This window comes from Suricata suricatta, chromosome 7 (assembly GCF_006229205.1).
Source record: "Suricata suricatta isolate VVHF042 chromosome 7, meerkat_22Aug2017_6uvM2_HiC, whole genome shotgun sequence".
NCBI classification, from domain to species: domain Eukaryota; kingdom Metazoa; phylum Chordata; class Mammalia; order Carnivora; family Herpestidae; genus Suricata; species Suricata suricatta.
Window position 1 is genome coordinate 3,157,272 of NC_043706.1, and position 25,433 is coordinate 3,182,704.

The 25,433-nt window shown below is 46.3% G+C and overlaps 1 protein-coding gene and 2 non-coding genes across 3 annotated transcripts; 1 reads left to right on the top strand and 2 right to left on the bottom strand.

Annotated features, from left to right (window-relative positions):
• The first annotated feature begins 4 nt into the window (after positions 1-4).
• On the top strand, positions 5-1,557 carry LOC115296189 (histone H2B type 1-K-like). The gene has a single exon (XM_029944680.1). The coding sequence runs from the start codon at positions 5-7 to the stop codon at positions 206-208; it is 204 nt and encodes a 67-aa protein (XP_029800540.1). The 3' UTR covers positions 209-1,557.
• Positions 1,558-18,611: 17,054 nt separating this feature from the next.
• TRNAS-GCU lies at positions 18,612-18,693 on the bottom strand. Its single transcript has one exon. It is a non-coding gene; the product is annotated as a tRNA-Ser (tRNA).
• Positions 18,694-21,232: 2,539 nt separating this feature from the next.
• TRNAP-CGG lies at positions 21,233-21,304 on the bottom strand. The gene has a single exon. It is a non-coding gene; the product is annotated as a tRNA-Pro (tRNA).
• Between the last annotated feature and the right edge of the window lie 4,129 nt (positions 21,305-25,433).

The following is a 25,433-nucleotide window of genomic DNA, read 5'->3' on the forward strand; positions in this document are numbered from 1 at the left end:
GGCCATGGGCATCATGAACTCGTTCGTCAATGACATCTTCGAGCGCATCGCGGGCGAGGCGTCGCGCCTGGCGCATTACAACAAGCGCTCGACCATCACGTCGCGGGAGATCCAGACGGCCGTGCGCCTGCTGCTGCCCGGCGAGCTGGCCAAGCACGCCGTGTCCGAGGGCACCAAGGCCGTCACCAAGTACACCAGCGCCAAGTGAACAGTGAGTTGGCTACAACCTGAACCCTAACGGCTCTTAAGAGCCACCCATATTTTCGAAGAGAGAGCTGTCGCTTGCTTATTCTCTCTGGGCTCCTGTGACTTGTTACAGTAGTTAGGCCGAAGCACTCTGGCTTTTCCTGTTAACAGTATCTAACCGACAAAAACAGTACTGGGCCCTGGCCAAGTTCTGGGACTCGTGCCAACGCTCTGAGCTTGTCACTGTCCCTGAGGGATTAACTACTTTCGAAAAGGCTCTGCGAGAAAACACTCGAAACAAATTCAAATGCTCCCCAGGCACCTTTGAGAAAAGAGTTGGGCTGGTGCGCGGGTTCGGAGCTTGCGCCAGCCCTTTGAATTTGGCGCCCTTCCTCTCGGCGCCCTGATTGGCTCTGGCATCCGAGACGCCCTCCATTCCTCTGCCCCGCACAGCAGGCACCTGGAGCAAACATCCTCCGGCTGTCTGTCCTGCATCTCTGTCTCTTAAGCTTTCTAGACTTGTCCGGAGTGAGGTTTATTACTTCCTCTTGGAACGTTCGTTGGGGAGAAAGGAACCCGAAGGACGTTTTCAGTCTGAAAAGTACCAATGCTGTTAAGCCTCTGCTTGCCTTCTGCCTTCCGCCCATATAATGGAAAATGGCACCCTGAGAAGACCATTTGGGGGTTCAGTGAAGGCAAAGAAGCTTGATGGCATCTGTCCCAGACTCTTCTGAAACAAAAATCAGTTTTTATTTTAAAGTTACTTTGGTTGGTGTTTTAAATCTTCTGTTTGATATCGTCGGGAACCAGTAAGGAAAAACAGACCCCGCGTCAGGTTGTCATAAATAAGAACCAATCACCCAACAATGTGTCTCTAGACTATTAAACTCTTCAACATCCTGGGTCCTTTAGCCAAAAAGCCATGATCTGTAAAGCATTTGGAACTTTCCAGTCTGGCTGATACGGGGTTTAGGTAGTAATTTTAAATGCATTTAATTTAAATAAATAAATTGCCCAATTTATCTAAAGTGGATCTAAATTTAATACAGTGATAATGTCTAAAACAATGTTTTGTTAGATTCAATGTCAAATATACACTTCTTTGTTGACTCAAATCCCACCCCTGGTTCGGTGCCCCCCACCCCATCTTGTCCCCCCTCTCGGAAATTCCCTTTCCTCTTTCAGCTTCTAACAGCTTGTCCAGCATTTGGAAACTGCCTCATACAGATCTATTTGCATTGCGACTAAATGGTTTGCTCTATGTTTACCCATAGAAAATGTGTAGTCAAGACAGGAAAAATAATCAGCCAATTTATCCTATTAACTCAGAAAATTAAACTGCTTAAGCCATAAACAAACCAGGAAAATAAATCAAATTTTCGTCTGTGAAGTTATTTGCACCTGGACAGGGTCCCTTATAAATAGGCGAATGTTTAATCTTTTGCTTGAAAAACTGTTATCACTTAATTTTTTTTAATGTTTATCTATTTTCGAGGGGAGGGGAAGGAGAGACTGAGCACAAGCAGGAGAGGAATAGAGAGAGAGGGAGACACAATCCAAAGCAGGCTGCAGGCTCTGAGCTGTCAGCACAGAGCCCAATGTGGGGCTCAAGTCATGACCGGAGCCAAAATCAGACGTTTAACCGACTGAGCCACCCAGGTGCCCCTAAACTATCATCACCTTAACCTATTTCTAATCAGTTTCAGAAGAATCAGTTCAAATCTAGCCTAATACACTATGTCATTTTAAAAAGTATGTATTGTGATATATCTTATCCCCAAATAAACATATTTGCTGCTCAAATACTTGTGACTATTTGATACATCTTTCCCAGAGATCACAAAGCAGAACGATGCCTTGTTGAACATTGTGTTACATGAACCAGCTGTTTGTAAGGAATCGTTTTTTCAAGCTATACTATATCAAATGATCATATTTGAGTTTTCTATTGTGCACTTGTTTCTTTGTAAGCTAATGTCCAATGGTTGTTGAAGTCCAGGCGCCCATTCCAGAGGGTTAATAGAGGCACACTGACAGCCAAGTGGCCCTACAGGTAGATACCGATGGGCATGGCTGTTCTTCAACTGTATCTTTGCTATGTTACAGTTGATTCCATGATTATATAAATTTTGTTAATTTTATTTTCACATTTGAATGATGCGTGGCAAATATCCAGTTCATTATAACTCTATTTACAAACTATTGATCTGAATGACTTCTAAGCTTTAATTTCGAAGTACCACTTTTCCTAACATTGTCCCCAAATGTTGGAGTCTGTGTTGGGTGAAGGCATGTGCATTCTGCCCGTAAATCTAGAACGGAATTTTTGAATGTTAAGAACACTAAATAGTATACCTGAAGGATTTGTTTTGCACATTATTAGTATTTTCTCTAGTCTTTGCAAGTGTACTGCTTCTCCTGCACTATGGAAGCGATACTGTGCCCCTGTCGGAGGGAGACCAGAAGAACGCGTTGTTTGCGCTCCCGCCATTGCAAGTGCACCCTCGGGTCTACACAACAATGATGTTTCCATCCCCTGTGATGGTTCAGGGGACGTGACACACAAGGCCCAGACCGAGCGAGCACCGAGGGAAGAGGGTGACTGCTGGAGCAAGTGCCCACACCCCAGTTATTTCTACTTCTGAAACAGAGATGTGCTTTGTGCAGTTTTAATAACATGAGGACTCTTCTATCAATTCTTGATGGACAATGACTCCCTAGGCTGGAAGCTAGTCCCTGCCACGTAAAATCTGCATTTCCACTTGAATTTAATTTCTGTCACTTCCTTCCTCATTTCAAAAGGGGGATTTGGTAGTGCTTCTCATGAATTAATATCTTACCGTGTTTTGCATACAGTAGGCATTCAACATATGTCAGTTAATACCACACCTGACAGCAGTCATAAGGCCGGTGTGAGAACGAGCGAAAACATCGTCCTACTCATTACTCGTGAAAGACACAGGGAAGAGAGGAGAAAGGCACCTCATTGTTTACTTTTGCTGGAAAGAGAATGATAAGATATGAGCTACACTGATGCGTGTGTGTGCCTACTGATCTGTCTGGCTGCGCAAAGACTTGAAAGGACAAAAGTGGAAGTTAGTTGGCAAGTTTGGGGGAAGAATGATATGGATGAACTCAGAACGGTCCCAGGATATAAGAACAATGCTGGCCTGGGGCGCCTAGGTGGCTCAGTCAGTTAAGCTTCTGACTTCAGCCCAGGTCATGAACTTGCAGTTTGTGAGTTCGAGCCCCAGGTCAGGCTCTGCACCTGTCAGCTTGGAGCCTGGGGCCTGCTTCTGATTCTGAATGTGTGTCTCTCTCTCTGCCCCTCCCCTAGTTGCACTCTCTCTCTTTCTCTCAAAAATAAACACCTAAAATTAAAAAAAAAAAAAAAAAAAGCTATGTGGGAAGTCTTGGGAGATTTGGGCTTTCAGATTCCTCTTTTTCTCAATCTTGTATAAGTTTTTGTTTTCCTTCTTCCCTCCCACACCCTCTGTTTTTAGGAGGATGGGCAGACAGCTTGAACGGAGACAGTTCTTTAAAAGACTGTCATAAAAAAAAAAAAAAACCCACAATGAAAGCCCATCAACTTAGTCTCAGAAATCTTCAGATACAAGTTAAAGTACACAAATTACCACAAAATTCATAAATACATAAATAAAGTTTTAATAATTCTTAGGAATTGATCCCTTGGTGAAATGGTTTTTAGAACCGGCTTGAAAACTCGCGTTTCCTCCTGCAATATTTCCTTCTCCTTTACTATTCTATTCAGAGCGTTCATTGCCACGTAGCTGCACAGGCGCCCCAGCATCCAGACAGCCTCACGATGGAGCCAGCAGAGCCGTGGGTTCTGGGTTACGGCCTAATTTCAAGAACTGAACGGACTTTGCATGTTCTTGGGATACGGCTGAGACATGAGAAACATGAGAAAATCATCATTGTTATGGAGAAGCAGGATGTGGAAAATGCGTTTTGTGGTCTTCGGCCAATGTTTATTTCTCAATTTACATGAATTAATTGAATTTCTATATAACAACAAACTTTTTCACAAATTATTAAATATATATAATACGGCCATATAATAGCTGCTGTAAATATAATCGATCAAGAAGAAATCCAATGATATCAGACTCTTATTTAAAGGCGTTAAGTGAGGAACGCCCGACTGGCTTACTCGGTTCAGTGCCCGACTTCGGCTCAGGACACGCTCCTGTGGTTTGTGAGTCCCAGCCCTGCACTGCGCTCTGTGCTGACCGCTCAGATGCTGTGTCTTCCTCCCTCTCTCTCTCTCTCTCCCTCTCTCTCTCTCTCTCTGCTCCCCCTCACACTCTCTCAAAGGTGAATAAATGTTTAAAAAAATAAAATAAAAAATTTAAAGGCATAAAATGAAAAGATGTAATATATTCATGGACAAGAAATATTAAAGATGTCAGTTCTTCTAAAGCTGGTTTTCAAGGTAATTCCAGTCAAAATTCTAATGTTATTTTTGGAATTTGGGAGTTAATTCTAACGTTTACTTAAAGAGCAAAATGGTGAAAACAAAACAAAACAAACCCAAGAAACTCTTGATGAGAGGTAGAAGCTGATGTAGGAATAAATACCAGGCGGTAACGCACAGAGATGAACACATTTACCAACTGAATTAGATAGAAAGCCAAGGTCACATCTAATTTTGTGTTGAAATTTCAGGTTAGGAAAAGATAGGCTGCTCAAAACAATTGATCAGTACAGGTGGTTATGGATGGTTGTGGGAGGAAGTCCACTAAGTGTAAACAGAAAACCACTAAGACCTTCAAGAAGATCAAGTAGGAAAATATGATCTCACTATAGAGAAGGACCTTTTTTTTTTTTTTTACTTTTGAGAGACAGCGAGAGACAGCATGAGCAAGGGAGGGTCAGAGAGAGGGAGACACAGAATCCGAAACAGGCTCCAGGCTCTGAGCTAGCTGTCAGCACAGAGCCCAAAGCAGGGCTTGAACCCACAAACCACGAGATCATGACCTGAGCTGAAGCCGGACGCTTAACCGACTGAGCCACTCAGGCACCCCTAGAGAAGAACTTCTTAAGAAACAGAAGTACTAACCACAAAGAAAAGACTTACCTTATATCTCATTAGAGGAGGCATTAAGCTATTTTGCAACATCCACACTTCCAGGCTTTTTCTTCCTTACTTTGGGAAGGTGAAAATATTAGTGAATGTTGATTTAAAATGAAGAAGGGATTGAAAAGTCTGTTCTAAAATCTGACCTTGATCTCACCTGAGGTGGCAGGTTTTAGGTTCAAACCTTCTTTTCTTCTCTTTCCTCCTAGTTCCAAATTCAGAATAATAAAACTGTTAAGATATCTTTTACTGTTTTATCTATTGGTGTAGAAAACAAATTTGTTTATTGTGTAAAAAACTAAGATTTCAGAACAGTTTCAGTTATAAACTTAAGGATTTCACTTTTTTTTTCTTTTCAGAGTTTTATTTGAATTCTAGTTACGGAGCCATAGGGGGTTCAGGAGCAGAACGCAGTGGTCGTCACTTACATACCACGCCGCATGCTCATCACAGTGTCGTCCTTAGTGCCCGCCACCCAGCCGGCCCGTCCTGTGTCCTCGGTGTCTTCTATATCTTTAAGAGTCTCTTACGCTTTGTTTCCCTCTCTGTTTTTTCTCCCCCCTCCCTCTTTCCATATGTTCATCGGTTTTGTTTCTTAAGTCCCACACATGAGCTTGTCTTTCTCTGACTTGTTTCACTTAGCACAATACACTCGAGACCCATCCATGTCGTTGCAAACGGCAAGATATTATTCTTTTTGATGACTGAGTAATATTCCGTTGTGTACATGTAAGCCGCATCTTCTTCATCCACTCATCAGTCCATGGACATTCGGGAAAGACGTTAACTTTTTATATGAATGAAATATGAAAAGAAAACATCAGTATTTCTTTTTATAAAACAACTTTTCTCCCCAGCATTTTGCGCAGAAAGGGTCTACAAGGGCTGACAATCCACAAACGGTGAGAATCACCGCTACCCGAATTACAGCTTCTCAGTCCGTTTCCAAAGAGCCTACATGGCTAATTTGGAGCCTTGGTTAAGTGCTATGAATTAAAACAGATTTGAGAGACATAGCAACCAATGAAGTCCTAATTCAAATAAAATTATTATAAAAAAAGTATCTGAGGCAATTGAAGGTTTTCTTTTTAAGCACTAGATATCGGATGATGTTACAGATCATCACTTCTAGGTTTCGTTTAGGTGCGAGAATCTGTGTTTTGTTGAACTCTGCATCTGTTGGGACTTTGGGACAATATTCATGATTGACAGGATATGTGGTTTCTTTACACTGGCCCCTCCTGCCCAGTGTAGGCGCGGAGAGTGACACCTTGTGGGCGAGAGGTTGTAACTGCCCGGGACTTCCTGGTGTAGCTTCCATTCGGCCTCAGTCCCTTCCCGGCCTGGCTGCACCCTCCCCCGCCCCACCCCGCTTTTGTAAAAAGTCAGCCCAGTTAACAAAGCTATTTGGACAGAGTGACACAGTGAGCGACTCCGCAACTGAACCGCGGGAACAGGCGGCTCATTGCCTCACTGGAGGGAAAAACAACCTTAGCTGGACAACAGCAAGGCCTTAGATATCTAAGGAGTCCTCTTTAGCACATCAAAGTCTTTTTTAATAAACGGAAAAACTCAATATCCACACACACACACACACACACACACACACACACACGGACAACTTGGGTCCATAATTTGCAAAAACTACCTCAACATGTATCACAGGCTTAAACATAAAGCTAAAAAGTACAAAACTCCTAGATGAAAATATAGCAGAAAATTTTGTGACTTCAGGTTACGCAAAGAGTTCTTAGACATGACATCAGAAATAGGATCCGAAAAGGAGCAAATTGATAAATTAGGCTTCATTAACGTTAAAAAATTTTGCTCTTCAAAAGTCAAGAGAATCAAACTGAAGGAAAGTCAAGCCACAAACTGGGAGAGATCTTTGCAAATTCACTTATTTGATAAAGAACTGTGTTTAAAGCATGCTCAACATTTCAACACTGAGAGAATAAGGGACTCAATTAAATTAATGGGCAAAAGAGATGAACAGATACTTTATAAGAAAATATGTGTTGCCAAATGACCGCAGGAAAAGGATGCTGAGTATTGTCCGTCCTGTGGGAAATGCAAATTTAAATCACAACTAAATACCATTACACTGTTTAGGAAAGCCACAGGTAAAAAGATTAATCATGCAAAATGTTGGGAAGGACCTGAGGGAACCAGAACTCTCGTAAACTTGTGCCATAAATAGAAAATGGAAAATAATTTGACAGGTTCTTAAAGAATCAATCATGTAACCTACGACATGACTCACCTATTACACTCCTAGGTTTGTACTCAAAAGAAAATGAAACGTAAGCATATTGTAGGCATGGAAAGATTTCTCCTTCTTTCCTTCTAGCTTCTTTGGCTGGACTGATAATTAAATTGATATAAAACAGAATAAAAGGAGAAAAACAAATCTAGTTTCATACGTGCGGGAGCCCCATAGAAACATGAGACGCTCTTATACCTTGTAGACAAAGAAATAATATATTTGTGAAGTGTTAATGAGACAGCTTAGGGTAGTAAATTCATTAAGTAACAAGATTTGTCTAAACAGCCTCCTTGACCCTAAATTCCCATCTCTGGGTCTTCTGCCCTTTGGGTACAGGGCAGATACCTTTCACTAAAACAGATTTATTTCCTGATTTGGGGGGAGAAAATGAGGGTCCGAGTGATTTTTGGGGTGGCTGGGGATTTGTGGGGTCTGGAGTCGAAGGCCAAGAAAGAATTCTTCAAAACGTATTTGGTGCAAAAGGTGATTTTACTGAAAGGACCCGTGGGCAGGAAGCGCTGCACTCGGTCAGACAGTAACTCACTACATCCCTGCAGGTTGGAAGGGGGTCTCTAAGGAAGTTTGGAAGCAAGGTTTCCAGGACCTTGAGGGGCTGGTGTTGCTAGGGAAACGCCATTTATTATCATTTAATAAAACTGCAGTCCTGAGACCCTTTAGATGTGTATCAGGGGCCGAAAGCGTGGAGCAGCACCACCACCAGATACCCTGGGGCAGTGCGGATAAAGGAAGTAGACTTACAGCGCCCTCCAGGCTGGGATCATGTGAAGATAAGGTTGTCTTTTGCCCCCAGAGAAGTATCATCCTACAGGCAGCTGAGCCCCTAGGGGAGGTCACTCCCAGTTTCAAGGACTTGTCAGTGCCTGCAGGCAGGAAGGGAATTTAAGTTTTCACTTGCCTTAGTTTCCCCCACCACCGTGGCAAGCACTTACACGCCTTCCCTTTGTTCTTGGGTGACCAGCAAGCAGTGTCTGCGGAATATTCCACCTGATGGGGGGGGTGGGGGTGCCGGCCTGTACTTTGCCCTCAGCTCCCCCCCCTGCTCCCCCACCAAGAGTGTTCTTGTACCAGCTGTTTCTCAAGTAACTTTACTCACAATAATCTATATGCCAAAGCGGCATATTCTGCAATGGTATATCCCGCCCCCCTTCGCCGGAAGGATCCGCACACGAATGTGCACAGCGGCCCAGTTGGTATTAGCCAAACTCTGGAGATTGTCTAAATGTTCGTGAACAGATGGGTAGCCAGTAAGTGAAATAAACCAACCAGAGGAAAATAAATACCAAATGATTTCACTCAGAAGTGGAGTTTAAGAAACGAAACAGAGGCACATATGGTTGAGAGTGGGGCGGAAAGAAAAGAGGGATGGAAACAAAGCATAAGATACTCTTAAAGATCGAGAACAAACCGAGGGTTTGGCAAGGAGCTCGCTGCCCAGCCTGGGGAGGGGGGGGGGGATGAGCCGGGTTGGGATGGCATCAGGAGGGCACCTGTTGGGATGAGCACTGGGTGTGCATGTAAGTGATGAATCGCTGAATTCTACTCCTAAAACCAATATTGTACTGTAGGTTAACTACCTGGAATTTAAATACAATTTTGAAAAGAAAAAATTAAAAATTAAAAATAAATAAAAGATTCCTTACGTACCCTCCCCCCATAAATGAATAGCTACTCTGTGTGGTATATTCATGTAATACAATTCTACTCAGCAATGAAAAGGAACAAACAGTTGGTAAACAAAAGTGTTCCTTCCCAGGACTGCATGACACATTACCGCTGTCAAAATGACAATAGGCTCCAGATGGCGTTCTTGCCAAGCCTTGTGTCACCAAACTGACTCTTACGGTTCTAGCTCTCAAAGAATGGAATCATAGACCATCAGAAGTTTCCATCAGAAATCATCCGATCAGCAGTAGGTAGGTGATCTGCCTGATGGACCCCAGCCTTCTCCAGAAAGGAAAGTAACCTTTGCAATCACCAACCTGCTTTTCTGGTAGAACTTTCTTGCTCTCCCTGCTCTCTGCCTGTAAAGCCCTTTCATCTTGTACAGCTCCTTGGAAATCTTACACCTTCTGTCCGCTAGATTGGATTTATGAGTCCCATTTATGAATCGTTGAATAACGCCAGTAAGGTCTTTAGAATTTGCTCGGTTACAGTTTGTGTGACGCCACAAGCTTCGTGTCTGGAACTAATACACACTTATTACCGCAGAGAGAAAACGCTCAAGTCTGGGAAAGACTCGGCCGCATCGGCCGCTGAGCCGCTCACATGGCCTGCATCCACACGGCCTGCATCCACACAGCTTGCATCCACACGGCCTGCATCCACACGCCCGCGGGTCCGCGTTCTCCTCTGGAAGCTGACGCAGCAGATGACAAAGAATTCCCCCCTCTGCCTTCCTAGGTTCTGTGGCTGAGGACCCCCACCACCTTGTGTGGCCTAGAAACCAGCCGTAGGTCCAGCTCACACTCAACAGGAGACAGAAGCAAAGGTCCGGACGCCAGAACGTGGGCTTGGGGGTCTCTCTGTGACACACACGGCACGGACGAACAGCACAAAAATTATGCTGAGTTACTAAAGGAGCCAAGAAAAATAGAGGACATGCCAAATTCTATTTATACAGAACTTTAGAAAGTGCAAACTGATTTATAGTGAAAAATGCAGATCAGGTCCCTTGGAGCTGGAGTCAGAGGAGGCAGGAGAAAAGTATTGTGCAAGGGGCCAAGGACACTGTAGGGGTGAGGCGGAAGGTCACTATCTCGATTAAGGTAATGGCTTCATGTGTGTACATGCAGCAAAGCTCATTAAATTTATGCTGTAAATACAGGCGGTTTATCTCATGCCAATAACATTTTGGTAAAGCTTTTTGAAAAATAAGTAAAAGTAATTTTTCAGTCATATATTAAAAATGTCATAAGATAAACAAGTCTGTAATACACCTTTTTAATGCTTTTTGTTTTTTGAGAGAGAGACAGAGACAGCACAAGCAGGGAAGGGGCAGAGAGAGGGAGACACAGAATCTGAAGCAGCTCCAGGCTCTGAGCTGTCAGCACAGAGCCCGATGCGGGGCTCAAACCCACCAACTGTGAGATCATGACCTGAGCTGAAGTCGGACACTCAAACGACTGAGCTGCTGGGGGCCCAGTAGGCCAAAAAACCTCCCCCATAGCGAAAACCTCCCGCACATCGACCATTGATGGCTAGCCTCCGGGGCACAGGAGAATGTATATAAGTGACCGCTGACGCCTCAGCCTCCAAGGCGCAGGAGAACTATTTGGGAAGTTGCAGAACAAGTCCAGAGACTGTGAAACAACATTTGGCCTCCTGGGCCGCAGGTGTGGCTTCTGTTCATCCTGTCTACGACTTTCTCGTTGCTTTGCAAAGAGACGTATCCTTTTGGGCTTTGAATCACCTTGGGTCAGTTAGTGACACCAGCCTTCCCTTACATTGTTTTTGTTTCCAGCTCATTGCCTGCTGTTGGGAGCAAACACAATCCTCTGTCAAAGATTTACTTCTTGGAGGATCAGCGTCTTGCCCATAAATAACTGCTGAAGGGCCTTGAAGGAGTGTGAGACTCCTCAAAGAAAGTTCTTTAGGCTTATCTTGTGTATAGAGACAGACTCTTGTTAGGGAATCCTTCCCTTGTAGTGATTTATCTGTTCCTGTTTTTCACTCCTGTCCTCTCTTCCCTGATAAGAATGATCCTTTCCCGAGCATGTCTTTACTTCAAGGACCATAAACTATGTAATCCTTAAAGAAAAGATGTAATCCCCTGTGGCATATAAGACACTGACTTCCTTAGTAAAGTGTGGTACTACCACCATTCACGGTGTCTGTCTTCTTTCTTACAGGTATTGCGCCGACACCAACCCCCTACTCAGAGACCCTTAGACTGGGGTGCGTGGGCTGGTCCCCCGCACTGAGCCACCCAGGCACCCCTGTAATATGCCCTTTTAAATTAATTATGAAAAGCCCACAAATAAGGGACAAGAGTTCTAACTCACATACGGAGATGATGTTGTTGCAGGATTTTTTTTACCTCAATACCCGGAATCGTTGTCTCCCGGCCTCAAAGAATGAAGAGGTGGACACAAAATTGATGGGGGGGTGCGGGGCGAGCTGAGGGCACAGTACAGGCTGGCGCCGCCCCCGCCCCCGGGGGGGGGGGTCTGTGTGATGTTCCTGGACACTCCCAGAAAGGTGTGTAAGTGCTGGCCATGGTGACGGGGGAAACTCAGGCAAATGAAAAATTAAAGTCGCTTCCTGCCTACAGCCACTGACAAGTCCTTGAAACAGGCAGAGTGACCTCCCTCTAGGGGCTCAGCGGCCCGGGTGATGGGGGCAAAAGGGAGTCTTGGCTTAACATCATCCTCCTGCGAGTCCACTTTAACACATAAAAATTCCTTTGGAAACTTCCTTTATCTCAACTGCCCCAAGTCTATGCCGGCAATCAGACTCCAAGCGTGTGGCCCCTGATACACATCTGAAGGGTCTCACGGCTGAGGTTTTACTAAACAGTAATAAATGGCGTTTCCCTAGCAACAGCTAGCCCCTCAAGGTCCTGCGAACCTTGCTTCCAAACTTCCTTGGAGACTGACTCTACCCCAGGCCCCCTCCGACCTGCGGGGAGGTGATGCGTTACCGTCAGGACCCCAGTGCAGGTCCTCCTGCTCACAGGCATGTCCCCAGGCTGCAATAAAATCACCTTTTTTTTTTTTTGCACCAAATATGTTTTCAGGAATTCTTTCCTGGCCGTCGGTGCCAGACCACTCCACCATCACCCCAAAACTCCATCAAAATGAGCAGCAGACAAAAGTTTATTAGCGTATGAGATGAGAGAGGTAGAACAGTAGGGAAGCTCTCTCTGCGGAGAGGAGCCGCTGGAGAGTGAGTGCCTGCGGGCTATAGCCAAGGGTCCGGGTTTCGTAAGGTTCTGGTCTACTCCCCCTGCCTTTCCCCCTCATTCCTTCTCAGGTTTTACCCTATCACCTTGTCAGGAGCACATTCATGGTCCCTTCCAGAAGCAGCGTGCTGAAGGCTGCCTCTTGGAAAGAAGCCAGAGAAACAAAACCACCCTTGAACTGGGGCTTGTGAGGTCTGGTTCAACTCCATGTTGAGCAAGATCTAGCATTTAAAATTAAGTCAGGTTTTTAAATCAACGATTTACTGGGGCACCTGGGTGGCTCTGTCGGTTAGGCTGCCTACTTCAGCCCAGGTCATGATCTCACAGTTTATGGGTTCAAGCCCTTCACCAGGCTCTGTGCTGACAACTCAGAGCCTGGAGCCTGCTTCGGATTCTGTGTCTCCTTCTCTTTCCGACCTTCTCTTGCTCATGCTGTTTCTCTCTCTGTCTCAAAAATAAAAATTAAAAAAAAAAGGAAATCAATGATTTATTTTTGCAGTTCTAATTTGAAGTCTTCCTTATCAGAACAACAGATTGAACAACAAATTAGCAGGGTGCCTGGGTGGCTCATTGGGCATTCAACTCATGATTTAAGCTCAGGTCATGATCTCATGGTTGTGAGATCAAGCCCTGCTTTGCCCCCATCTTGGGATTCTCTCCTTCTCTCTCTCTCTCTCTCTCTCTCTCTCTCTCTCTCTCTCTCTCTCTCTCTCTCTCTTTCTCCCTTCCTCTCAACCTCCCTCTGCTCCTCCCCTACTCATGCTTCCTCTCTCAGAAAGAAAGAAAGGAAGAGAGAAAGAAAGTCAACATAGTTTTCTCAACCTATAAATTCTTGGTATCAGAGAAAACTGGGAGAGCATGACGAGCATTTCCACAATATCTTTTCTTTTAGGACAGATGACACATCTCCTCGACAGGATGGTGGCCAAATGGCAACATCTGTGGTTTGGGGGCACACATCTCCATGGCTTGCGTGTTCGCACCCTCTGCCGGGGTTCCCGGGCAGGAGAGTAGACACGGATGATCTGAGGTTGGTACATTTTTGAAGGTGAATGGGGGAGACCATCAAAGGCATTGAAGAGTGAAACGGCTTGCAGACCAGAGTCCAGAACCGTGTCTACTTACTGCAGGTTTGGGGCCACGTGGTGAACAGCCTGGGCTTCCGGGTTAGCAGTGACCTCACGCCCTGCCCCAGCGTGACCACGTAGAGCCCAGGTCTGAAGACACCAGGAAAGGGCCCTGAGGGTACGCATGCGCACTGCAGACACCCAAGCCCACTCCGCCGTCCCTCCCACTGGCACCGCCGCGCGAGGTGACCGGAGGGGAGGCAGGCGGACCCTGGGCCCGAGGAGCTGAGAGAACGTCTCTGCACTGTCTGGCGGCCACGTCCGGGTGAACCCACACCACACGCTCCCACGGTCACGGCTGGAGCCAGGTCCGGACTCCTTCACGATGAAGAGATTTCAACAACATGAGATAAGAGACTCAAGCAAAGTAAGAAACGGTTCGATAGTGATACTAATAATAAGAATAAAACAACATTTAAAACATGTATCACTGGGCCCAGTTCCTGTACTAATAATTTTATAGATAATAACATTTAATTTTGAAAAGCTCTTTTCTACTTTTCCCCGTTTGCAGATGATGAACCTGAAAGAGGTTGTGGCAGGGAGCTCCAGGGGCTCCGGGCTGAACGCGCAGAGCTTGCTGACCGGCGGCTCCAACAGCTTCAGAGTCTCGTCTCAACCCGTTCCTCATTAAATCCTGTTCCATTGTATGTTCACCACAAGATTCTTAAGACTTGAACTCAAAGATTTATTAGATGATGAAGAGTCTTCACAAGGAGTTGGAACAGACATTCAGACAAGTAGTTTCCGGTTGAACTAATACTGTTCGCAGAAACCTTTCCCAGTTCTGCCCAATCGGCCGGACTCACTGGAGCAGACGCTAAAACTAGTGTTGGGGCCCCTCCAGCCTAAAAGCCTGCGGAGGAGATTCCACTGTGACCGCAAGGCCTCCGGGGGAGCGCATGGAATCGCAAAGTCCCGAGCCTGTCTAGGAAGGCGCTACCCTGGATAACGGTTGGCCCTCCCCCCATTTGAGGATCAGGACAGAAGAACATAGGTCCTGGGAGACCGGGGTGCAGTGCTGTGTGGCCTGTGGGACCCTGCTTCCCCCTACTTGAGTATGTGTGCCCTTGACTGCTTGACCTAAGTGGGTCAGAGACTGGGGTTAGTTCTCCTATTATTCATGCCACTTGGTAATCATGGTTTCAGTAAATGGGCAGATTTTCTGATTGAAACTTCCTCCCTAGTTATGGGCACCTTACTCACAGACTATTGTTTGAACCTTTAAAGAAAAATAGCCTTGTCGTAAGCTGCAGTTAATATTACACTATATATGCAAAATAAGACCCCCACTGATATATTTTGAGTGATGAATTATGTTTTTTGATCTTCTATATTGTACCTCATTCCTGTCTTTGATTTTCTGTTCTCTCTTCCATGAAAACAATGATCTTTTCTGAAACATGAGATTCCTAAGAAGTTGCAAACAATGTAATCATTAAAAGAAAGATGTAATCACCTATGGTATATAAGACACCAAGTTTCACAGTAAAGTGTGGTCTCTTCCACCATTCACGTTGTCTGTGTTCTTTCTTGTAGATATTTCGCGGACACCAACCCCCTACTCAGAGACCCTTAGACTCTGGGGCGTGGGTTGGTCCCCCGCAAACTAGGAACAAAAACTGCGGCCCTCAGGTGCTACCACACCCAACAGCCTCCCACCCCGCAGCCAGGTCACCAGTCTCTCCTTTCCAACCCCCCCCCCCCCCCCCCCCCCCCCCCCCCCCCCCCCCCCCCCCCCCCCCCCCCCCCCCCCCGGCTTCAGGGTCCCAGTCGAGAGTGGAGGGCGGACTTGGGAGGAGTGTGATGTGATCCTCTAAGCGGCCCCAAGGTTAAGCCACCGCTGCAGTCCCGTGTTTGGGTGACTGGCCTCTTAACGCAGAGAAACGCAGTGAGCTGCAGCGCATCTGGCACCCAAGAGGCTGTGCACACACTGCAGCAGCCTGAATATTTAACCTGCAGCTACTCCCAAAATTCACCCAGCCCTTCAGGTTAGAACAGCGATCCCTCCCCTCCTGGGCACAAATATCGGAAGCTGCCTCTCCCTGTTAGGGAGCTGGACATCCACGCTGGGGTCTTAGCCGCCGGCCTTCCCGGATCACGCTCGTCTGCATCCTTGGGATAGGGCTGATGTCAACACATGGAGGACAGGGGAAAAAGCCATCTGGCTCTCCTTCTTTAATCGTCCAAAGAACAAGTGAAGCAGAGAACGTCAAACAGGGATTTTGAAGCAGAGGGCAGGTCCGTCAATGCCTTTCCAGCTTTTTCAGCCGCAGGAACTGTGGAAAAAGAAGGAAAGATTTACAGTTGTGGTCAGTGAGAAGAAGTGAGGATTGTCTTCTTTCCAATACTGAAGGAGGAAGAGAAGGAACCAACTTCATGAGACCCGCAGGCAAAGAGAGAGCTTAGACTTGTGGGTAAGGCAGACACCAGCTTTCAGACCAGATGGGTAAAAATCCTAAATCCCTAACCCAGTTTATCAGCTGGTGACCTTGGGAAAGTTTAAGTTCATTGCGTCTTGGATTTAAGAAATTTTAAGTGGGGATCACAATTATATCAGATATTTTTTAATGAGAATGTTATCCACCTTGGTTAGGAAGTGTGTAGTCCGATGCCTGGCACAGTCCGCCCTCACTGCCCTACTTAAGGTGTGTGGTGTGATGGAGGCATATGGATTACGTGTCTGCGTCTCACACTATGTGTCCGTGGTGTTAGTCTGTCTCTGCCGCTCGAGGTCTGTCCTTGTGGTTTCGCCTCCGAGTAGCAGTCTGTGTGGTTCAAGCTGTGTCTCAGTACCGTGAGTTTGTGTCTGTGCTGTGGTCTGCGGGGTCACTGCCTGCGTCGCCCACCGGTCGGACTCCCCTAAGAGCCGGCACAGGGTTCTTCTCCTAGTACAATGCATTGTGTTAATATCTATCACAGCACGTCAGGATTTCTCAACCTTGATATTAATAGCATTTTGTGTTGGAAAATCATTTGTTGTTGGAGGAAGTCCCGTGCATCGGAGGATGCCGGTAGCATCTCTGGTCTTTCCCCGCTAGATGATCCCTCTCCAGTTGTGACAACCAAAAATGTCTCCAGACACGGCCGATTGTCCCCTGATGGGGAAAATCACCTGCCCCGAGAACTGCTGCGGCCCAGCCCCGCTCCCGAGAGAGCCGTGCTGGTTGAGCGGAGGCTTCAGCCACAATTTGAGAAAATGGACAGAAGGGCCAGAGGCCAGCAGCCCCTTAGGTTTTGTTCTGCTCAAGATCCAAGAAGATCGGAAGGAGCTTTGAGGAAGGAGAATCCCTATGAGCAAGATGCTCGTAGATGTTCACAGCGAGGCAGCAATGAAAGTCCACGAATTAAAACATAAGGCTCATGTCATGTACTTCTACATCATTAATATTCAATGAACTCGTCCATACTTTCTAATCAACCATATCTACTTTAAAGTGCATATTTCACAGGAAGCCTGCCTAGTGAGTGGATTATAAGTCCTGGAGGGGGCAGGAGTGTTCTAGGATGCTGTCAACAGGTTTTCTCGAAATAGAGCTTCCCCGGGTAAAGCAAAGATGGGGTCTGTGCTGCAAACAGCAATTATGGTCCCTCCTCGCCCACCGCATGGCGCCGGAGATGAACTAAGCGGTGAGTCCGGTCCTGTTTTCCTGCGCAGTAAGAGTGCCTTGCACTCGAATATTTTCTCTCCCCGATACAAATGTCCTATCTCAGTTTCAACTTCCCCTGCCCCACTATTTTTTCCCTAAAACTGTGTGCCTCTCTCGGTGAAGTGTTAGGGTTATGGCCCCCCCGGCCCTGTTGGTGCAGGAGAGCGGGGTGCCCAGTGCAGACTGCGTGTCCCGTAGGGTCCGAGGACCTGTACCCAAGTGCGGCTCCCGTATCTCCTGATGTGGCGTCGGCTTTTCCTAGGATGGCATTTCCCACAGCAACACTGTGTGATGTCTTCTCTTCAATTCAGCATCTGCATGATGAACTACTATCAGGCTTTCTATGACTGGTATATACAAATAAATTAGATTTAAACGTGTTAATAAACAATAACATTTCAAAAATAACAGCATATATAACATATTTATATACACCATATTTTACAACATAATTCAGATGTTTAAATAAAATATATCTAGTTAAATATGGGCTAAATTTCTACATAAAAAAGTCATATAAGACACTATTGAGATAAATTTGAGAAGATATACATAATTGAAGGGTATCATGTGTATGATAAGATTCAATATTTTAAAGATGTCTATTATATTCACATTGATCTATAGATTCAAATATTACTATCCAAAATTATATCAGCCTTCCTCCTTTTTTGGCAGACTTTTACAAAACGATTCTAAAATGTATATGGAACTACAAAAGGACAATTTAGAACAGGCAAATCCGGAATAGGAACAAGGGGTCAAAACTTGTTACAAAGCTACAGAAATAAGACAGTGGGGTATGGGAAAATAGACAACGGAAGAGAGTAGAGACGTGAAAAGACCCACACAGAGATGGACATTGGGTATCCGCGGTAGAGGTGATTTTGTGATGCAGAGCAGGACCAATGGTGTTTGATGATGTGAATACCAAAATGAATATATTTATCTACAGATCGATGGCAGATCAATAAACAAATATTCCAAATGATTTTTCCTCCCACTATAAAACGATGTTAGTCCCAGGTGAATTGTAGATCTAACTATAAGCAGTAAAACAGTATAGCCTCCAAGTGTTAACAAAGCTCTATATCTTTGTGATTTCTAGGAAGCAGGTATTTTTCATCTTCATTTATGTTTTGCTTCTCTCTCCTCGTTTCGCAGGGACCAGAAAGGAAGCCTTCTGCAGGCACTTTATTAATGACATAAAGTACCACAATCAACAGCCAAGCTACCATAAATCTCCCCCCACCATAAAGGGGAAAATCGCCGGGAGCCGTTGTGCGAGTCCGGAAGGAAGGAGAGCTCATTGGTGTAGCAGTTCACTTCTTCCCTGTCCCCCTTGCTAAAATACCTCCGCCGACGAGGGTGGGATTCGAACCCACGCGTGCAGAGCACAATGGATTAGCAGTCCATCGCCTTAACCACTCGGCCACCTCGTCGCGACACGCTGATGCCTCTAAGTACTTTAGTTCAGCGTTGACACTCGGGAGCTCCCGGCTGTCCTGATGCGGGGAATCTGGAAGGTGGCTCGGGGACGCCTGAGGGACCAGGAGACCCGGCTTCCGCACGAATAGACAACGACTGGGGTGGAAAAGTCGCGAAGGGAAAAAAGCAGGCCCAGCTGCCCCTGGAGTCGGGACGGGGGTCGAGCGGGGACAGAAACGCCGCGACCTGGGCCTGCGCTCCCCCTGCGCGGGCCGCCTGGCTCCCGCAGGGGCGCATGCGCGCGGGCGGGGGGGCATCCCGGGCGGCGGGCACACCTGTCTGCTGTCACCGCTGCGGTCCCCGAGCGCGACCCGAGCCAGCCGCGGGCTGGGGGCTCCCAGAGCCGGCCCCTCTGGTGTGGACCTCAGGGAGCCTGGAGAGTCCAGATTCCGAATTCGCGGTTAATGGGACCGTCTGGAAGCTCAGACGACGGGTCCGAGTGGGGCCGCGCTGCGTTTCTACCCGGTGTGGTCACCGCCTCGACCCTCCGGGGCGAAACTGCGCAGAGCGGACCCCGTCACTCGCCGGGCTCTCTTCCCGCTCCTCCTCATCAGAGGAACCGTGAATTCCGATCCCCCCCCCCCGCCCCCCGTCTCTGTGTGCCTCTTGGGCGATCTTACAGGGCCAGATTGCCGAAGTTGCACTTGATTTCCAAGGGGTGCGGGGAAAAAAGTTAAAAGAGTGACTCCTAGCACGAAAATTATTTAGGTAAACGGTGAGGCGGGGGGAGCTTTTTCAACTGCTTTTTAAAAACCTGTTTCACAGAATGAATGAAACGCACATAAGTGAACATGGGTAGGGCTTAATTATGACTAACCAAAATGAATCATTAATGCCTGCGTCAAGAAGGCTGTCTTAGAGGTGAATCTCACAGAGGAAGTTTTCCAGAGCTGGCCGAGAGAGAGCGTGTCCTACTCTCAGGAAAGGGCCTGAGCAAAGGCTGGGAGGAGGACAGGGTCTAGACAGGTGCTGAGGACCCGCTGTGGCTGGAGCGCTGAAGCACGTTCCTGATGGATGAGAATTCTTAAATCTGAGAAGGAAGGTGGTCATGAAGATATTTTTCCCTGAAGCCCAAGCAAATCAGTCATAGAGTGAACATAGAGTGGGTTACACTTGAGTGAAGACCACTGTTTGCTTGAGGCAAAGAACCATCCTCTCTACTTGCTTGAAAAAACCCTTGTCTGTTAGTGTTTGCAGCACTGACCTGCTTGGAGCTTCATGCTCAACCTTACCCACTTCCCTCCGCCTTGTTTTCTACGCTCACTCCAATTCCTGATTGGTATCAAGAAGGACCTATTTGCCCTCTTTCCAACAAGACCTTTGCCCTCATGGAGCATTCTTGCCCTTTCTAATTAGAACCTAGATGGATTCTTTATCCAAACCTTTGTTCGCAGCTAAAGCTTATTTTTTAAATTAACATTTTTCCAAAGTTAACCACGTTTTAAAATCTTAAGTACTTCAAAAATATGTGTTCATAAAAAAGTGTGTGTGTGTGTGTGTGTGTGTGTGTGTGTGTGTGTGTCCACTTTCAGTTTGGGCCACAAAATAACACGGTTATTTTAGGGAAACATCTTAACTCAGCTAGCATGAGCAAAGTAAGTGGATTAATACCTTCCTCTACATCTTTTTTTTTTTTTCTCTCTCGTCTTTTAAATTTATGTTTACCAATGTCTCTGAGCGTTTCACAATTCAGAAGTGAGCGCATTTCCTGGGGCAGAGGAGAAAGTACTGACTGGTAGGTTTCGGACATGGGGTCAGGGTGGCTCCCTTTGGTTTCTCTTTCCTGGCGGGCAATATTCCCTGGAGCAAACAGGCCGGCCCTGGTTCTCCATGCTTCTTTGGGAATTCTGTACTTCGTCCTAAGACGCACGGGCATGGTAAATATTTAGTTACTTGTGATATTAAGTCCCGTAGAAACAAAACCTAGTTTATTCCTTGTCCACCACTGATCCCCCAGCATCCAGCACAGGCTGGCCTGCAATATTCACTGAATATTCACTCGCGGAACGAATAAACGAATGAACAACCGGGGCAACGCAGGAAAAGAGCCGAAGGAGCCTCAGGCCAGCAGCGGACCGGAGCGCTTTGGGCGCCTCATTGCTCAGTGCACTGGGAGCAGCGGAGGTAGCAAGTGTTGAACGCTCATCCCGTTGCCAGGCAACAACGTAAGTCAAAATTCTCGACTGCGCGCGCGCGCGGGGGAGATCCGGGTGGACGCTACTCCGGCGCCGCGTCAGGTGTGCGCACGCGCGTGCGCGCCCGCCGCGGACCAGGCCTCCCTCGGTGGCGGCGGAGGGACCCGCGAGGGTTGGCGGCCTGACACTGCGTCAACGCTCCAGGTGCCTCGCAGACCGGGAGAGCCGGGTTGAGAGCCCTGCGCCTTCGAGACCGGTGCCATTGTTGGTACGGCGAAAGTCCAGTTTTTCTGGCAAGAATATTTGCGAAAATACTTTTTTCCTTGATTCTCCAAATCTAGTTGGCTGAAAAGGAAGCGGGCTCGTCCGGGATTTGAACCCGGGACCTCTCGCACCCGAAGCGAGAATCATACCCCTAGACCAACGAGCCGCCTACGTGCAAGCTTTCTCCATATTTTCATGTAAGAAGAAATAGAATTCAGTTACCCTTAGTCTGTTTACAAATAATTTGTTCCCCGAGATTGAATTCCCCGCCAATCATCTACATAAATGAAACAGTTGGAAGAGCTGTTTGTGCCGCATGGTCTGCTGGTAGTTTGAATCGCCATGATGTCACTTGGTGGTAAGGCTGGTCATAGGTAGGAAATTTGGACGTTTTCTTTTTCCTTTGCTCTACTTTGCTAAATTACTGTAAGTAATTTAACTCATTCCCATCTAACTTAGGTTAGAAAAATTCTTGTTCTGGAGTTTTCCTCTTCTCACCTCTATCCTTTTTGAAAGTTTTTGTCATTACTGAGGGGCCCCTAGTTCCCCTCATTACGTTCATCCTTTCCATCTATAATTATTTATAGAATGCGTGTTTGTTTTAATTTTTTACCCAAAATGAAATTCTTTTACAAAGACAAGTAGAAATAATGGTTTTCTTGAATATGTGAGAAGAGAAATCAATCCTTTGTGAAAGAGAATGGATTTAAACTAGCACTCCGTTTGCATTTAGACTTGGATTTACTGGGTGTTTTAAAATAATCATGCAGTTGCTAGGCATTCCTCCGTCTCTTACCCACTTAAGGTTGGAATAGTGGGATTCTTGTGACAATCCAACTGCTTGCTTTTTGCCTTAAAAGTTTAAAAAATCTCCACTGTTTTCTCTAACACCTGCCTACAGTGGTAATAATTTCTAACTGCCCTCAAACTCAAACCGTGAGCCATGGTTCAGACTTAGCCTTCTCCCGTGAAACATGTTCTGGTCAAGAGATAGCACCTTATACTCATTTACAGAGGGGTCCCCTGACACAGGACTGTAATGAGACTTAAAATAAAATGTAAGTGCTTCATGTGGAAAAGAGTTGTTCATCCTGAACCTGAAAATTTCCCAAAGATTCAATTCCTTGATACCCAATTGACATCACATCCCCTCACCCTGAAATCGACTGAATAGATGAGTTTGTTAATGTCTGAACTCAATGCAGTGGTCTTGGGGTCACACCCTTCACACGGCGACCTGAAGTCTAGACCCCAAACTTCTGTTCTCTCTTCATTTCCGTACTGTAATATACTTTTCTGTTTCTCCATCCAACTTTCCTAAGAATAATAAATCATCCATTTACTTTTATACCAGTGAGCACTCAGACTCCAAGCAAAGGTCATTATGTAAACATTGCTAAAAGGAATATCATTTTACACAGTAGGGAACCCACGTGTAACTTCTAGTCGTTTTAGGGAGATGTCTACTGCCCTTGTCCAGGCCATGTAGATTGTGTGTAATAGGATGTTTAGTTACGTTGGCAGACATGATTATATTCATAATTAATCTCAAGTTCCTTGGAAAACAAGGCACACCGTGAAGATACAGGTAGAGAAGACAACTTAGGACAATGGGATATAAAATTTCCCAACAAAGGAAAACAAGACTTATTCACCAACTTTCTACTTAATAGTTACTCAGCGTCAGATTGGTGTTAACCACCGGCTTATCAAAGACAAGAGTTTCTGTCCTTAACGAGACTCACTCCGACTGGGACACGCTATCTGGGTCACTACCACTGTCCCCCTCTTAACTGTTCTCTGCTGAGATTTTATTCCATGCTCTTCCTCTCACCAAAAAGAGCTCCTTTGGGGCTTTTTCCCATGGTAACCAGGGACAGCTCTCCTCTGTTTAATAGTAGGGCCACCACGACCTTTATCCCTGTCACTCAATTCCATTGTCTTTGGAAATATTTCTGAATCACTAGGCTTAGTATCGTTTATGAAATGGAAAAAGAAGCAGTCACGGCACCGAGTAAGAGTCAGAGGGAAATGTTCTCTCTTCACATGTTCAGAGCTGAAAAGATGAGCCACAATCTTCTTGGCTACTTAGTCAATGTGACTATATTTAAATGACAACTAATATACATTTGGGGGCCTTATGATTACTTCTTAAGTTAGGCTCATGTTACTAAATTTTTCATCCTTCTTCCCATCTGTTATATGAGAACCCCTCCCACACCCGTTGACTAATCTGTGACTCACTTACACCAATAAACTTTACATTAGGACAGTACTCTAGTTGTGATTGGTATTTTTATCTAAAGAATATATTTGGACTCTATTCTAATTTCATGATATACTCTCTGGTATGACAAATGATTTGAGGGGCATTCATCTTTATTTTCTGTGGTTTACTTTCACGGAGGGAATTGTTGACATTTTCTTTAACAAATCCTCCCAAAACTGGGTTTCTTATAAGTGAGACAGAGTGAGGACTGGACTTGGGTCCCCTCACCCCAACCACAAAATCCAGTGTTTCTTGGCTGCCTTCACGAAAAGAAAAAGCCAAACCTCTGTGCTGTTGAGTAGTGTCTCTTGCAGGAATGTAGAGGCGGAATGTCCCTGAAAGGCATGTGTTGACCTTGAAGACTGGTAAAGGAGGGACCAAAGCGGCGCGCCCCAAGATGGACCTCAGCGCTAGCTGTTCACCCACTTCCCTCCTCACTATAATACTAAAAATAGTATGCCCACGGGTGGTTTACCATGCTGATGTGACGCATGAGGAAGCATGACCTTGATGTGTGCAGGAGCCCAGAAATCCCCTCCTCTACAGGATTAGATGTCATTAGATGTCTGCGCCTCTTTATAAAGCGCTCTGACCCCTCCTGAGAGACCCGGCCTCCCTCGTGTTCCAGCACCAGCCTTGACCAAACCCTGCCTGGATCGCCCCTCCGGCCTCTGGTCAGTATCTGTTATTTAGAAGACCCAAGGACCCAGTTCGGGGCCATGAGTAAGCGTTTCCGTCAAGGTATTGATTGCAATATTTGGTCCCCTAAAACCAGGTCTTACCCCAAGCACAGGTCATCAGGACTACATCTGGTCTATGACTCTGAAAAAACGCTGTGTTCTGCTATAACTAAGCAGAGTCCTTCAAAGACTTAACCCTTCCGTGCAAGAAGCTGTCTCCAAATTCTTTATAGCCTGACCTCCCTGCTTGCTGAGTTTCTCACAGACTTCCTCCTCTGAAAAAGGCATGCAGGCGGCCGAAGACTGCATTTCTCTCCCTCTCGTGTACGTCCTTAGCTCTACAAGGTGTTGGCTTTTCAGTAGGATTGAGAGAGAGGCATCTGAAATGTCAGCTCCTTGGAAAGACGTTTATCAACCCAGTTAGGTTTCTTATAAAGTTTTTTTATCAGTGTTTTTCTGAACATTTGTCTTTAACTAAAGACAAGGCCCAGGAGATGGCTGATAGCCCTGCCAGCTCTTACTTCTTCATCTTCCGCAGGTTTCCTGTCTCCCGTCTCCCGAGGATGCCATCTGGTTGGATGACCTCACCCTCTATTTCTATCTCTCTGGTCCTGCTCTTCCTGATCATCCCTAATAGGCCGGTTCCGGAGAGAACGGCAGGGCCCCGGTCACCTCCTGGCCTGCACACACGGACTCCTGGGAGCTAGGACCCTGCGCCGGCCTTATTTTCTCTTGTGGACACATGTCATGAGTGTCCTTGGGTTTCTATTTCTTTCTAGGGTGAACTGAAACCGCCCTGTGACCCTCGGCCGTCTGGACGACTCAAAGCCTAGGATGTGGAAGCCCTGGCTGTCCTGGAGGGCGCTGGGGCCCGGCGCTGCACGCCGCCCAGGTCCCAAGTTCACCCCAGGTGAGGATCGAGGCCGCCTCCAGGGCCAGGGCCAGGGCCACCAGCCAGCATGGACCAAGGACGGGAGCACGTTTCTGTAAAGGGTGTTTCTCCGTTTATTTTTTCTGTCCTTCTGGACCGCGTTTGTTGTTACGTTCCATAAAGTTATCTTAGTTTCTACTTTTTGGTACCTCGGTAACGCTTGCTAAGATGGGTCTTTGATTTGATGTTCTAGTTCACTAATTTGATCTTTGGGTATGCTGCCCACTGTATAGTCTACTGTGTTGGGGTCCATCCAGCCAGCAGTGCTGTGTGGCCTCTGGGACCCTGCTTCCCCTACTTGAAAATGTGTACGCTTGACTGCTTGACCTAAATGGATCAGAAACTGGAGTTAGTTCTCCTATTGTTCATGCCACTTGGTAATTGTGGTTTCAGTAAATGGGCAGATTTTCTGATT

What these genes read in the sequence shown, in the direction of transcription:
- LOC115296189 (XM_029944680.1), top strand. Translation starts at nt 5, where the DNA reads ATGGGCATCATGAACTCGTTCGTCAATGACATCTTCGAGCGCATCGCG.